The sequence below is a fragment of the Magnolia sinica genome, chromosome 2 (assembly GCF_029962835.1).
Source record: "Magnolia sinica isolate HGM2019 chromosome 2, MsV1, whole genome shotgun sequence".
NCBI lineage: Eukaryota > Viridiplantae > Streptophyta > Magnoliopsida > Magnoliales > Magnoliaceae > Magnolia > Magnolia sinica.
The window spans coordinates 91,926,948-91,941,512 of NC_080574.1; the positions used below are offsets into that span (position 1 = coordinate 91,926,948).

The window sequence follows — 14,565 nt, forward strand, 5'->3', positions numbered from 1 at the left end:
TTTAAAAATTTTCTGAAAATTCTTGTGAAGTCAAAGTGATTTTGACAGTCATCTTTCATTTAGAATTATAAGATACATAATGTTGGTAATTTATGACTCTAGGATTCAGTCATCTGTTAGATTTCATTGTAAGTTCGAATTATTAATTTATGATTAGAAGTTCTAAACATTAATTTAGTCATGATTTCACATATCACACCTAGCTTACACGTTAAAGCTTCAGTTCGATATTGAAGGGTTAACTTAGTGATCACTAAGCATGTAAGGAACCAGCCTAGAAAATTTGCCCGTCATGATCAATTGAAAAAAAGAAAATACCCAACTTTAAAAAAAAAAAAAAAAAACAAATACCTTTGGAAAGGGTTGGGCGAATGATCTTCCCCATAGCTTTGCTCCCTATAGGTGAAGATTTGATTCCCCATGGATGATATGTGGAAAGGGTTGGGGTACAGTCTTCACCATAGGTTTGCTCCCTATGGGTGAGGATTTGATTCCCCTCCTTAGCGTTACTTTTAATGGAAAAATTAAAAGCTAAAAGAATGAAAAGATGATCCGTGAGGCAAGTTTTGGTTATCATGAATTCTTTTGTTGGGTACCAATGATATCCTAAAATAGAGAAGTGAATTTTAATGATAGCTGAGATTAGACTATACACCAATGGAACTCAATGTTTAGAATTATTCTAATTGATGGATTAATACTTTGAACTTGATGATGAAGTTTACCATGCGCTTGAGTCCAAGAGAAAGTAATGTCCAACATTCATGAATCTTAGAATTCTAGGATCTATATTGTTTCTCAAAAATCACTCGAGTTTATCGAAATCGACCATTAATTCTCAACGTATTTTTCACACACCTTGCTCAGGACTAGCAAGATGCTGGTTGGGGATCATGTTGAGGGTCAAGTATTGCATATCAGACCCCAGTTATTGCCTGAATTTACGAACACGATACTGTTTAACGGCCCAATTTAATCATGTTTGTGATGCAAGGTGTATTTACAAGCTTGGATTGAAATAGGATTCTAAAAGCAGAATTTAACACTCATGAGTCACCAAGGCAAAGGAAGGACCCCAAGGGACCGAGATCGGATTTCCATGCCAGAGATCCGAGAAAATCGAGAAACTGAAGCTCAAGTGGGTTGAAAGACGTCCAGAATGCAAGATCACAAGCTTCCAATCATCAGTTCGGCTTAAAACTTTACACATGGCCTAAGGGCCATAAATTAACCGTACATGATAAATTTCACCCATGGATCGCAGTGGAAGTGGCCCAACGAAGAGATCAGCCCATAAACCATCGATTTTGGGCCCACCTGATCACTGGATATGCCTCAATTTTGGATTCAATGGGTAAAATGATATGACAGAATGGATGGACAGAACGGATTTCATATATACATCACAGTGGACCCCACATATGGCGTGAGAGTGCACAGGCGATGCACTCTCGCTACGCACCGAACTAAGAGTCCGGTCAATAGAGAGTTGACCCGACTCTCCTCCAAGCTCCTTCCTTTTACGACAGCGGACGGACAGCATTCGACCGTTTTTGTGCAGTGGGGCCCACCCCTCATCCAAATAATCAATCTGGACCGTCCATTGTGTACAGAGGAGGGGTATTAACCTCACCTAGGTGATATTTTGACACCATGGAATCTATAGAAAAATCCTAGCCATTGAACGCAGGATGGACGGCAGAATAAAAGATCGTGTTGGCCACACCAATTTCACTCCAAAAACACCCCTTCCCGGATGGTCTTTCGTCCTGAATCCAATGGGCAGTATGTATCTTCTACCTGACAACAATCAATGGGACATCACACTTCACAGAGTCGACGTGCGTCGACTCTGTTTCGCAATAGAGGCTGCGGCCCTTTCTTGTGGGCCACCATGGACCATGATCCAGATAATCGGGACCGTCCATAAGGCTTAAAAGGGCCATATAAATATGGTCTAGGTGACGGAATCGCGGAATGAAGTGACAGCGGCTGTTGATATTCCAAACGCAGAATAGACGGTGTAACAAAATAAACTGTGGGCCACTACGGTTTTAACCCAAAACCGATCAGGTATGAATGGTTTTTCATAATTAATCCACTGAACGGAGTGGATTTTTCGACCAACATCATCCGTGGGCCCCACCAACGTCGCAGCGGAAGACTATAGCTATTGTTGCATCTCCTGCGTAAAGTTTTACGCACAAATCTGACTTTTGATGCGTAAATAATCCTCCACCGACTGACCCTAGCATGTCTATAAATAGAGAGAGAGTGGAGAGCAGCGGGGATCATTCTTTGGACGCAGGCAGCCGTGGAGGCATCCTTCAACGGGTGGAGACGCCGGCTTCTTCTCCTTCTTCCTTCTCCTGGTTTTTCTTATCTTTTTATGCTTTCCTTCAAGTTTAGCTTGATCATGTCTAGCTAAACCTCTTAGCTAGGGGTAAGAGGTGAAGCTTGTAGCATAATTAGAATGGTGGCTTTGCTTTGATTCATGGTTATTGAACTCTTATGGATTCTAGTTTGATTATAAGCAATGTTTTTAGTTTTAATAGTTTGTTGTGACTCAAATTACAATAGATCTGTGATAGCTTGAGATATTCTCTTTTCATGTATTGAGATTGAGAACTTGGGAACCCTGTTGTTCACCATCGTCTCATGGGCATGGTTGGGTGATGGAACCCTTCCTAACTTTCACAATTCTCTCATGATTGGTTGTGAGGTTGGTAAATTGTTGTTGTTTGTCATAGTCTCCTGGGCATGGTTAGGTGACGGAATCACTTCCATATCTGTACCAATCATATCTGTTAATGATTAGATTTATGAGAAGTTCAGAGATCTAACAAATCTCTTCCTACCAATTAGATAGGATAGGACTCTGATTCCAGTTGTGTCCTTGAATCAATGCAAGGTACCTTCCCAATTGCTACACGTGGATCCTTGGCACCCTAGTTCCCTACCTCTGAATTCCTTAAGTTTTAAATTAATATTTCACCATTATTCATTCAATTCTATTTGATTTAGATTACATCTTAGTCTAGTTCTAGTTCTACCTGGTTTCAGATTATGTACAGGTTTCAGTCCCTTGGGATTTGACCTCGGTCTCACCGAGTTTATTACTACATCACAAGCCTATACTTGGGGAGTGAACACCTCTCCTTCATTTTATGGTGATGATGAGGCCTTGTGGCCCACCCGGATGGACCCCACCATGAAGTATGTATTTTATCCAGGCCATCCACCAAGTGGGCCCACATAGGTGGTGAAATCCCACTACGGCGTGAGTGTGATGGTGTATGATGGATGCTGCCACCAGCGTCCAGAGAACGCTGTAGCAAGCAGCGTCCAGCTTGCTTGTAGTAGAGAGGAGTGTGAGACGCACAACCGGCCCCACCCATGATACATGTATTTGATCCACACTGTCCATCCAATTTCCCAACTCATTTTAGGCGTTGAGCCAAAAAATGAAGCCAATCTGAATCTCTAGTGGGTCACACCATCAAATAGATTATTTTAATAGTAATAAATTGTTAGGGCCCATTGTGATGTTTCTGTGCGTCAAAACATATCAAATATTGGGTTTGTAAGCCCGTCACGAGCCCAAGAACCCAACCGATGGAGTAGATCATCTTGATGTGGGCCCCACTTATGAAAAACAAATATATATATATATATAGCTGATGCTGCTGCTGCCAACATCCTGCTGCTTGTAAAATCGGCAGGGACGGTGGGTCCCACCACAGGCCCCATCATGATGTATGTGGAGCATCAACACCGTGCATTTGATGGGTCCCCTTTAAACAACAAGTCAACCCAAAAATCAGTTGTACACGGAACGCAGTTGGTCCACACTACAAGAGCATTGGGAGATTGAATGCATGCCATTGAAACCCTTTTTTAGTCATAGAAGTTTCGGACCAATATGAAAATTTTTTTCCTCTTAATTCAGGTCTTTGTGACCTTATGAACAGATTGGATGGAAAATCAACGTTATGGTGGGCCCCATGTGAGACCCACTTACCGTGGAAACGGATTGGCTGGGCTACTACGCACCAGCTATATAGCTGATTGACTTCAGCAAGCTCTGTGGGCTGTTGTGATGTATGTGTCTTCTACACACCGTCCATTCATTGGAGAATGGACGTGGACCCCACCATGGTAGCGTGTGGTGCCCACCTTGAATTGGTGTGTTACATCCAAACCGTCCAATCCATGGACGATGGATGTAGATTGACTGGTGTACCATGCAGCTCTATAGATGCTATATTGAAGTTAGCAAGTTCTATGGGCCCCAGCAGCATGTAACTGCTGTGATGACACCAGCAAGTTCTAGGGCCCCTGCATGATGTAAGTGTTGTATCCACCGTCCATTGCTTGGACGGTGGGCCACTTTGATGTATGTGTTACATCCAAACCGTCTATCCAACAGTGAGCTCGTCTTAAGGGCTGAGAATAAAAATGAGGCAGATCTATATATCACGTGGACCACTGCCAAAAATAGTGGAGGGGTGAACACCTACCATTGAAACCCTCTTTGGGAGTACAGAATTCTTGGATCAGTATGAAATTTGTTTTTAATTAAGGCCTTTGCGACCTTAAGAACAGATCTGATGGAAAATAATCATTATGGCGGGCCCCGCCCCGGTGGATTGTTTAACGGCAGAAATCATTATCTCCACTATTATTTGTGATATGGTCCAGATGATCTTTTGATATGATTCATTTTTTTTGAAATGCTCTAGAATGATCTTTAAAATAAATGTATGGTGTAGATAGTTCACCTAGAACAGTGGGCCCGACTTGATGTATTTATGGCTCATCCATGAGGCCCATGTGATGCGGCCCACTTGATGTATATGAGGCCCATTGTGATGTGTTGGAGGCCCATGGGTTGTGGCCCATTATGATGTATATAAGGCTCATGGGTTGTGGCCCATTGTGATGTATATGAGGCCCATGGGCTGTCATCCATTGTTATGTATATTAGGCCCATGAGAGCGGCTCATTGTGATGTATATTATGCCCATGAGAGCGGCCCATTGTGATGTATATTAGGCCTGTGAGAGCGGCCCATTGTGACTTATATGAGGCCCATATGTGTGGCCCAATGTGATATATTTGTGACACATTTGGCGAGGCCCACTATGATGTATTTAAGGCCCATGAATAGGCGCATTGTGATGTATATATGGCCCACGTGAGGAGGCCCACTATGATGTGTTTGTAACCTTTGATGAGGCTCGATGTGATGTATGAGAGGCCCATATGTGCATCCCAATGTGATGTATATTAGGCCCATGTGATGCAGCCCATTGTGATGTATATGTGGCCCATTGAGATTGTATGTGGCCCACTATGTTGTGTATGAGGCCCTTGTGTAAGGCCTTGGGCCCACTATATGTTTGGCCCTATGAGGACCACTCCTTGGGAGCAATGTTGGTTAAATGTCCACATTGATGGGCAATGATGGTTAAATGTCCACATTGTGACCTTCCACTACCAAAAAATCGAGCAAAGGGCACGAACTTTGAAAGTTTTTGGCTACGGATTAAATCTATAGCAAAATTACTACAGATTTAATCCATAGCTAAAACTTTATTGATCTGTAGCTAAAACCTACCTCCTCACCAGAACCTTATTAGATATTGATGGTGCTTAAGGGGCTCCATGAGGCCCATTGGAATATATGTGTATGATCTAAGCCGCTCATCAATTCTGATATATAATTTCATTGGATGAGCTCAAAAATTATGTAGATTAAAGGTCTAAGTGGACCACGCCATAAGAAAAAATAAAATTAAATTTTTATTGTTAATATGTTATGTGGTCTTCTTACAGCTTCGATCTGACTCATTTTTTGCATCAATACTTAAAATAATACTTTAAAATTAATGAACGAAGTGGATATATAAAATATATCATAGTGGGCCCCACGGTCCTAAAACCTAATGTGCCAAAGGCCGTCCGTCAGGCGCCCCTCCCCTAAAATAAAATTTATATCCCCCTTTTTCTCCCGCGTGCATACCTCCCGAAACACACATGTTCTTCATCGACCTTTCCTTTGTCCTCTCTCCATCTCCCAGGCTCCCTCATCCTCTCTCTCTCTCTCTCTCTCTCTCTCGCACTCAGCATCTCCCTTTCCCTCGCCCTCTCTCGATCTCCCGCTCTCCCTCACCCTCTCCCTGTCTCTTGGCCGCATTCCCCTCTCTCTGTTTCCCAACCTCTCTCTCTCTCTCATTTTTCCTTGAAAATCAATATATAGAATAGAGAAATCTCGGTGTCGTGAAATCAACGCTACTCTACAGTCCAGTCTAGAGATTTTCTGAAGAAATAATACAATTGAAATTGAAAAAGTTGAGAAGTGGATGACGCGCTGCAAGGATATTGTGGGATCTTCGGATGGTGATCTAAGGTCATTGTCCAGTGCTCTTTTAAAGGTGTGTTTTCCTCATTTTGCACTGCAAGTGATGACAATTTATTGTATTTTAACCATTATATACTTGAGATGCCATCGTCATTCTTTGACAGATCAAGGATTCCCTGGATAGAGCTTTATGCATATATCGCAGTCCAAAAGGCTGCAAGGAAAAGGCTTTTTGCATATGCTGCTCTAATGATTTGGAACACCGAAATGTAGTAACTTGCGTAACATGCAAAGACTGGTAAGGTAGTTGTTTTTATTTACCCTGTTTAGCAATTGCAAATTGTTTTCTGCGCACGCTCCATCCACTTGTAATAGTATACCATTATTTAAAGAGGGTCTATATAATCCTCTAACCCAAGGAAATGTGTAAGAGAACTATCAGAAAAAAGTTTTTGTTTTGCTTTTCTTTTCTTTTTTAAGAGATGAAACGTGTAGGAGTGCTGCATCTTTTATCGTATAGGTGCAGCCCATAGTTTCATTATCCAGACTTGATCTCATTGTCTTATCTATATACCATTATTTGAATATGTTTCCCTAAAGTTTCCAGGTGTTAACTAGGTGTTGTGTAGCACCTCATCCTTATGACTTTAGTCCAATGTTCACAGCAACCATATATGAAGCTTCACCCCATGGTAAGCATTGACAGTGTTCAAAATATTAGTATCAGATACATATCATTGGGCTCCAATACCAATGAATTTTACATGTACTGGTTAATATGCATTGTATTTCTCTAGGGCCTATTTGGATTCATGGAAGAAGATTTGAGGAAACAATGGTTCCTGAGAAAAAAGTTCTCCATGATCGTTCTTCAACAAGATTTACTTGAAAAAGTTTTCCATTTGGACCCGACCAATATGGTCACTAATACCGTAATTCAAAATTTTGGTCCTGGTCATGGGTCCTACATTGGATGGATCATAAACCAATAAATAAATTGAGATTACATCTTGAATGTCAAATTGGTGGACATCCGATCAACGGTATTTTTTGTATTTAATTTCAATTACAAAAGAGCACATTTAAACAAGAAATAAAAACCAAATGGAGTTCAAATTTGTTCCAAATTAGGAGATTTTATTTACCAAGTAGAGTTCAGAATTTGTATGAGACCAAGCTTGTCTGGCATTTTTTGTTCTGGTCTTCTTTTATACGTGACGAAATTTACCCTACTTCCAACAACCACTTAATTTGGAATCATGTTCCCACCAGATCGTAGTTTAGATAAAGAGAGGATCAAGTAATCACAATGCTTGTTACTAAAAGCATCAAGAAGCACATGCGAGGAAAAAGGAAAAGAAAAAGAAGATTGGTTATGTCCCAAAGTGTCATGGAATGCATTTTGTCCAGAAGGAACTTTCTTTCAACACATTAAAGACTTTATGACATGTATAAAGAAAGGAGAGAGGGCCGAGTAGACTTTTCATGCTCTGAGTTAGTAGTAAAATTGTAAAGCTGACCCCAAAATTGCTGGGACAAGGCAATATGAATATGGGTTTATCAATGGTACATAATCGGTTCAGCATATCAGACCAGTGCATCAGCTCTATGTTGGGATGGAAGCTTTACCTACCCAACTCAATTGTCAATTGGAAGGAAAAAACTATCATAAATTGTTAAATCCAAACCCTAAACCTACTTCAATTTAAAAATTGCACTGAAAGTCCTCATCTGGATAGAAATTAAATGTCAAAACCATTGTGGTCCCCATAACGTCTTGTAAATTTTGTTGAAAAAAGTGTGAAACTTGGTTTGCACGAAACTGAATAGTGAAAATCTTTAAGATAGTGTCATATAAAAGGCACTTGTTTGCAAAATCTTGTAAAAGTTTCCGAAATGTAGAAAGGTTATTCATCTAAGCTATTCTTGGAATACACTGGGACTAAAACAGGTCAAAACCTAACACTGATTCCCTTTTTATTATCGCTACTAAATATAATGATAAACTCAATTAAAAGCATCAATGTGCATTTCATGTATTTAATGGTAGGTTGATTTACCTTGTTTTTTATATGCAGAAACTTCCCTATTGGGAGGCGGTTTATGTTGCACCAATTTGCACTTTTGTAAAGCTTCTGCTTTCTATTTGATTATTATTCTCAAGTATCTCATGAGTGGATTTGATTCATTAAATTAGGTACCATCTCTCATGCATGAGGCCACCACTGGCTAATGTAGGCATGGCAAAAGAATATAAATGCCCTTTCTGCCTTTCTATTGAGACTGGAGCTATTTCTAAGAATGGCAGGCATCCTTTGGTATGTTCTAGTCATAAATTAGTTTATTTGAAGAAGTTGGCATCTTTGCAACTAACTAAATTTGGCATCCTTTCTTACAGATATCTAGGGAAACATGCCCTGAACTAAAGATGTTCAATGAACTTCTGTGTGATGCCAGGGATTTTCATGCAGGGTAAGAAACAATGCATTCTATACATATTTGGATATAAAGCACACAATATATATATATATATATATATATATATATATATATATATATATATATATATATATATATATATATATATATATATATATATATATATATATATATATCCTGAAACCCATATAATATACTTCTGTCATTATTAAGCCAAAAAAAGATGTTTCCCCATTATTATCGCATGAACAATTCCTTAATTATTAGCTTGTTGTCATATTTTTCCTTTTTGTTGGGCTATGTCATGCTGTCTTATAATATTCATCACGCAACTATGCTACCAATAAATAATCATGGTATAGATCTTTACAAATATCTATCTTTGATCCTATGTAGTTTATTTAATCGAGCCCTCTATAGGGAATAATAGCATGGGCAGGTGGTTCTTATATTGGACTTGTTTATTTTTCTTTTGTTACTTGAAATCTAGTATCATTTTCATTCACTTGGTGATCATTGAGTTTACATTTTTTTTCTAATTAATTGTTGGGACATCAGCCTTAGCCAATGCACATATTGCTGCTACTTTCAATTCCAAACATGTAGGGCACATGATTTGATGATCAAGATGCTTGATATGATGGGCCCTACCAGGGATGGGGATGCCCTAAAAATATCTCAGGTTAGAGGATAGATCTGAATGTTGAGATCGATGTCCTACAGTTGAAAAACTGAGAAGGCAAATAGAGCATAGATGCACATATAGGTGTTGTTTGGTTTCTATGGAATTCTAATTCAGGCATGTGTTCACATCAACCTATGAGCATTTGGCTATGTACCTCAGCTGGGTTTTGGCACTCCACCAGGAACCTTTAAGTCTAACCCAGCAAAATTGGGTTTAGGATCCCAATTAATTTCCTTCATTTCCAGCAGAACTGGACAATGGTTAGACACAGTCTTAGGAAGACCTTTTTGATTGGAAAAAATTGGAAACTTCTGAACCCACCCTGTAGAAACCCAAGAAGAGACATGGCTGGAGAGACTTGACCATTCGAAAGGGAGATCCACCGACTCATGCTTGAACCCAATCAGCAAAACCTCTCATACAACTAGTAGTCCTAACCCCATTAAGCTATTCATGTTGGCAGAGTTCTTAACTTATGTAGTCTAGTGGAATTACTCACCAATGTTTACCACTAGATTTTTCTATGCAATGTTTGTATTTGTATCATCTCCCTACTTCTTCCATGCCTATGAGCTTGATATGCTAATTTATTGATAGATAATTGAATTTATATATTTAGTGAATTTGTTATCTTCTATTCTTATCGCTTCATCTTAGCTACAACTGCTTCATAAATGGGCTTTTTCTTCATAGGATTACAGAAACAGATATAGTACAAGATATTGTGGATTAAGCTTTGGCATGCAAGTCCCACTTAACTGACATAGTGAATCGTGTACTTGCATATGTCAACAAAGATCTTAGTTTCATGTCTGAAAATGTTTTGATTGTTTTGAAGGTAGTATTTATTTTCCGCCAACCTTTGTTTCTATTACTTCAATTTTGCCTCAGTTAGATTTTGTCCCTGATTATTTTAAGATATTAGGCTACATACAATCCAAGGGAGTTTTTCACAGTAACAAGTTATGGGATCATGCACCTTTTTTTTTCATGCACTCACTCACCCCACACATGCCCGTGCACTCACACCACAATGGGTGCTCGAACCCATAACCTCGTGTTGAAACTCTTGCGAGTCCACCACTGAGCCATAGGGTCACGGGCGGATCACACACCTTCATATAAAAATGATTGTATGTTTTGTTGTCAGTGCCTCACCTGAAGATTGCAGCCAATATGAGTAACTATTCCATTTATAGTGCAGGTTGGTGTTATTCTTTCTTCATATCTATGTTAGTCTAGTGTGTATATGAGTCTTGGGTACTGGTATGGAACAGGTGTTGGACTCACTTTAACCCTTGAATCTCATGGTTGGGGACATGATTGTCTGTACTACTATAGAAAGAGAGTTTCCACACCATTTTACTTCCCAACTTTTTCCCTATTCATAGTTGTTATTTCCAATTTTATCCCTATCAAAATACATATATTACACAGCTTGCATAAATATTTGATGGTTCATATGAAGTTTTTCTATGATCACACGCATGTACAAGGCAGCTTATCTACATGCTTCTATGCGTACTGGGTTGGCACGCAAACAATTAGATCCATTCCTGTCATCAGGTTGGCCATACCCAATTAGATTCTCTAGCTCAAAAATAGGCCAGTATACTCCTCATGTAGGTCATATTTACATAACATATCGATTGGTTAGAATAACTTCACCAAGTTTTTTCTAGACTATCTACCTTTTTCTAACATTTTGACCTGCCTGATTAGTGGTCTACCCGATGGCCGTTCTAGATAGGTAACTCAATAGACATCACATTGGTTTTACAATCATATTATTCTAGTTAGTGGCTACCATCAAACAGATGGTTATAGAGAAAAGGATGGATGGTCTGTGTGCAACATATACAACAAAAGCTATTTGGGGGTGAATCAAGTCCTCTTTGGTGTTATTAGTTACTGGTGAATAGAGAAGTCATTGGTGAGTTTTTTAATGCTCTTCTATTTTTAGTGAATCACACCTCAGAGACAATATAAGCAATAGATTCAATTTCCCTTTGAAATAGTAGATTCAACAAGCTTTTAACTATAAGCTTCAACAAGCAGTAGATTCTATTGTATACCACTAGTAAGGAAATAAATGAAACTGAAGAATAAGCTTCTAACTATAAGCAGATGGTGACTTCCTAACAATAAGCCTATATTCCTTAAATATAGCAAAATGTTCTACTATGGACAACCTTAGTAAACACTCGATGGTCCTTCCAAACATCTGCCTTCTCTACTACATTTTGCTTGCTTTAGCTGCCATATGCCATGCTTGGTGAAGGTGGCTTTGGTCCCGTTTACAAGGGAAGCTAATGGATGGTCAGGAAATAGCAGTGAAATGGCTGGCGAGGACGTCAGTGCAAAGAGTGGAAGAGCTTAGAAATGAAGTAGTGTTGGTTGCTAAGCTTCAGCACAGGAATCTTGTAAGATTGCTGGGCTGTTGCTTGGAAGGAGAAGAGAAGATGCTTGTCTACGAATACGTTCACAACACCAGCCTTGACTCCTTTCTATTTGATCCAATCAAATGCCTAGAACTTAATTGGGAAAGACGAAACAAGATCATCGTAGGGATTAGGTGGTATAGAATTGCACTTGTTCCATGCAAATTCCATCTGGCGTTTGTAAATGACCAAAGGATTGAATAAATACAAGTATCATATCATCCAGTCCCAACAGTGAAACTGCGGGATTTCAAGTGGAGATACACTGCAACTTTTGCAATTGGAATCCATTATTCCAATAGGCCTTGAGAACTCAACAATCAAACTACCATTTCACAATTTGGGTTTTTGATTTGTTGGGATTGTGTATTTGTTATTAGTGGTTGGTTTTTTATTTTTAATAATTTGCAAATGCGAATTCTTTGTGATTTTTGAATTTCCAGATTGCAGGGTGTATGGTTGCTCTACTGGTAGTGGCTTCTACTCTGCTAGCAGCAATGGCCGTTCTACTTTGTGATTTTGACCATATCAATAAGGTCTTGTTTCTAATTCTGCTTTTTCTTCCTATACTTTGAACATATGATCAATGAACTGAGGAAAAGTATTTGTTTCTTGCAGTTTTAGTACTACACAGGGAAAGCCCAATTTTGTTCCATTTAATGAGGAATTGATGAAATTGACTCGAGGTATATCATATGTCCTATGCTTTTAGAAACAGGTAAATGAGATTTGAGACTCTTGTTTCAATTTTAGAAAATTTCTTACTTCAATTTGTTGATGGTGTGCTTCCCATCGATTGGATCTCACAGTTGTTCTTTGGCTGTTTCATCAATCAAAGATATGTTATCTCAAAAAAGATTTTGTAAAATAGTTTTTTTCTATATGAGTCTGTTTTAATTAATTTATTGAAAAGATGAATTCCAATCTTTGTGTTGGTCTGCTAATCACGCGGCACAAATTTTGTAAAATAGCTTTTCAGCTTATATAACTCGGGATAGCTAGGAATTAGGATGAAAACTAAGAGTAGTATTTTAGGAGCTCACCATTCTCCAACTGCCAGAATAACTAACCGTTCTCAAACTACTAAGTGATTCATGGATCAGCCTGATTTGAAGGCCTTAGAGGTAACATGTGTTGAATATGATGGATGTTGGGTTTTATGCATGCATTAACATGGGACCCACATCTGCCTGGAACCAAATCAAGGTACCACTTGAGTGTGCCCATATAGAGAAATAGTTCACTGCTCTTAAAGCACTACAATTATCGTGCTCCTAGTTTTATGGGAGCCATTGGATGGGCTAATTGGTCTGGGCTGTCCATTGGGTGCATCACAGGTTTCATCGGCTACCAAGAAAAAGTTACACCGATCGGGTTATCTGATTCATCAGTAATTTGGCCTATTTTATATAACCATCAGTAATTTCCCAAGCTATGGATGGGAGTCATGTGATGCTTAGCGTGGTCTGATAGAAGTGAAATCTTTGAAACCATAAGCAATCATAATAAATCAAAGCAAATAGATGGTTCAGATCATTGAACCCACATTTCCATAAGTGATCTTGACCATCCATTCTATTGACCATCATTCAGATGCTTAGATTTGTCTACTTCGTGTATTTTTAGAAAGTAGCCCATGAAATGCATATTGCACCTAAAGTACAGTTTAGATAAAATGATTGGAGTGAACTGATGTCCACATGCGGCTAGGTGCACCATAACTTACAATGGTCTAAGAGCACTAAATCATTTCTGGCTGCTATATTATATAGATACAAAAATCTTAGCATGACCAAATTAACAATATAAAGGGTGGGGGTGTTATATGTGTTTTTTTTTGTGCAGAATTGGGGGTGTTATATTGGCACTTGAATCCAAAAGATTATGATAATGATGAGGAGCTGCGGAAAATCTAAGAGAGCAGGGGCTATAATTATATGGTGGGGTCCATCTCTTGCTTTCTTCCTCTTTTGTAATTTTTATATTTTTAGATAAGAGGTCGGTTCCTATACAACTGTTGTAAAATACTCTTGTAATTGTCATTGTTTTGTGATTGTAGTTTATTTGCTCTCTGTTTTGTAAGCCATCATGGGAAAGGAGAAGCTTCACATTAACATTGTCGTCATTGGTCATGTCAACTCTGGCAAGTCGACCACAACTAGGCATCTTATCAACAAGCTTGGTGGAATTGATAAGCTTGTGATTGAGAGGTTTGAGAAGGAAGCTGCTGAGATGAAAAAGAGGTCATTCAAGTATGCATGGGTTCTTGATAAGCTCAAGGATGAGCAGGAGCGTAGCATCACTATTGATATTGTAATTGTAATTGATTAAATGAAGGATTGTAATTGATTCATTATTGAATGAATGATTGTAATTGAATGAATGAATGAATGTAATTGAATGAATGAATGATCATGCAAGTGGTAATTGAATGAATGAAAGACAATATTTTTTTTAAATGTAGGAAATAGCTACGGATATTAAACGTAGCTGGTAATCTAAAAACCGTAACCGTTATTAAATTTAACCTATTGCTACAGATCCAGCACTACTTCTAACTACCAATACTATTCGTAGCTATAGGTACTTTTGGCTACAGAAATGGTTACTATGGATTATATCTGTAGCTATTGTAA

The 14,565-nt window shown here is 38.8% G+C and overlaps 1 protein-coding gene and 1 long non-coding RNA gene across 3 annotated transcripts; both read left to right on the top strand.

Annotated features, from left to right (window-relative positions):
* Positions 1–6,106: 6,106 nt before the first annotated feature.
* Positions 6,107–10,919, top strand: LOC131237267 (methyl-CpG-binding domain-containing protein 9-like). Its single transcript, XM_058234957.1, has 5 exons — positions 6,107–6,437; positions 6,529–6,662; positions 8,562–8,682; positions 8,763–8,836; positions 10,182–10,919. Exons 1-5 carry the CDS (start codon positions 6,366–6,368, stop codon positions 10,219–10,221), a joined length of 441 nt encoding a protein of 146 aa, XP_058090940.1. The 5' UTR covers positions 6,107–6,365; the 3' UTR covers positions 10,222–10,919.
* A 1,265-nt stretch (positions 10,920–12,184) lies between these two features.
* LOC131229532 (uncharacterized) lies at positions 12,185–14,275 on the top strand. Of its 2 annotated transcripts, none has more exons than XR_009163416.1 (4): positions 12,185–12,465; positions 12,548–12,647; positions 13,775–13,869; positions 13,989–14,275. It is a non-coding gene; the product is annotated as an uncharacterized LOC131229532 (long non-coding RNA). The 2 variants fall into 2 exon arrangements; XR_009163415.1 differs by having other exon boundaries at positions 12,548–12,615.
* Positions 14,276–14,565: the final 290 nt, after the last annotated feature.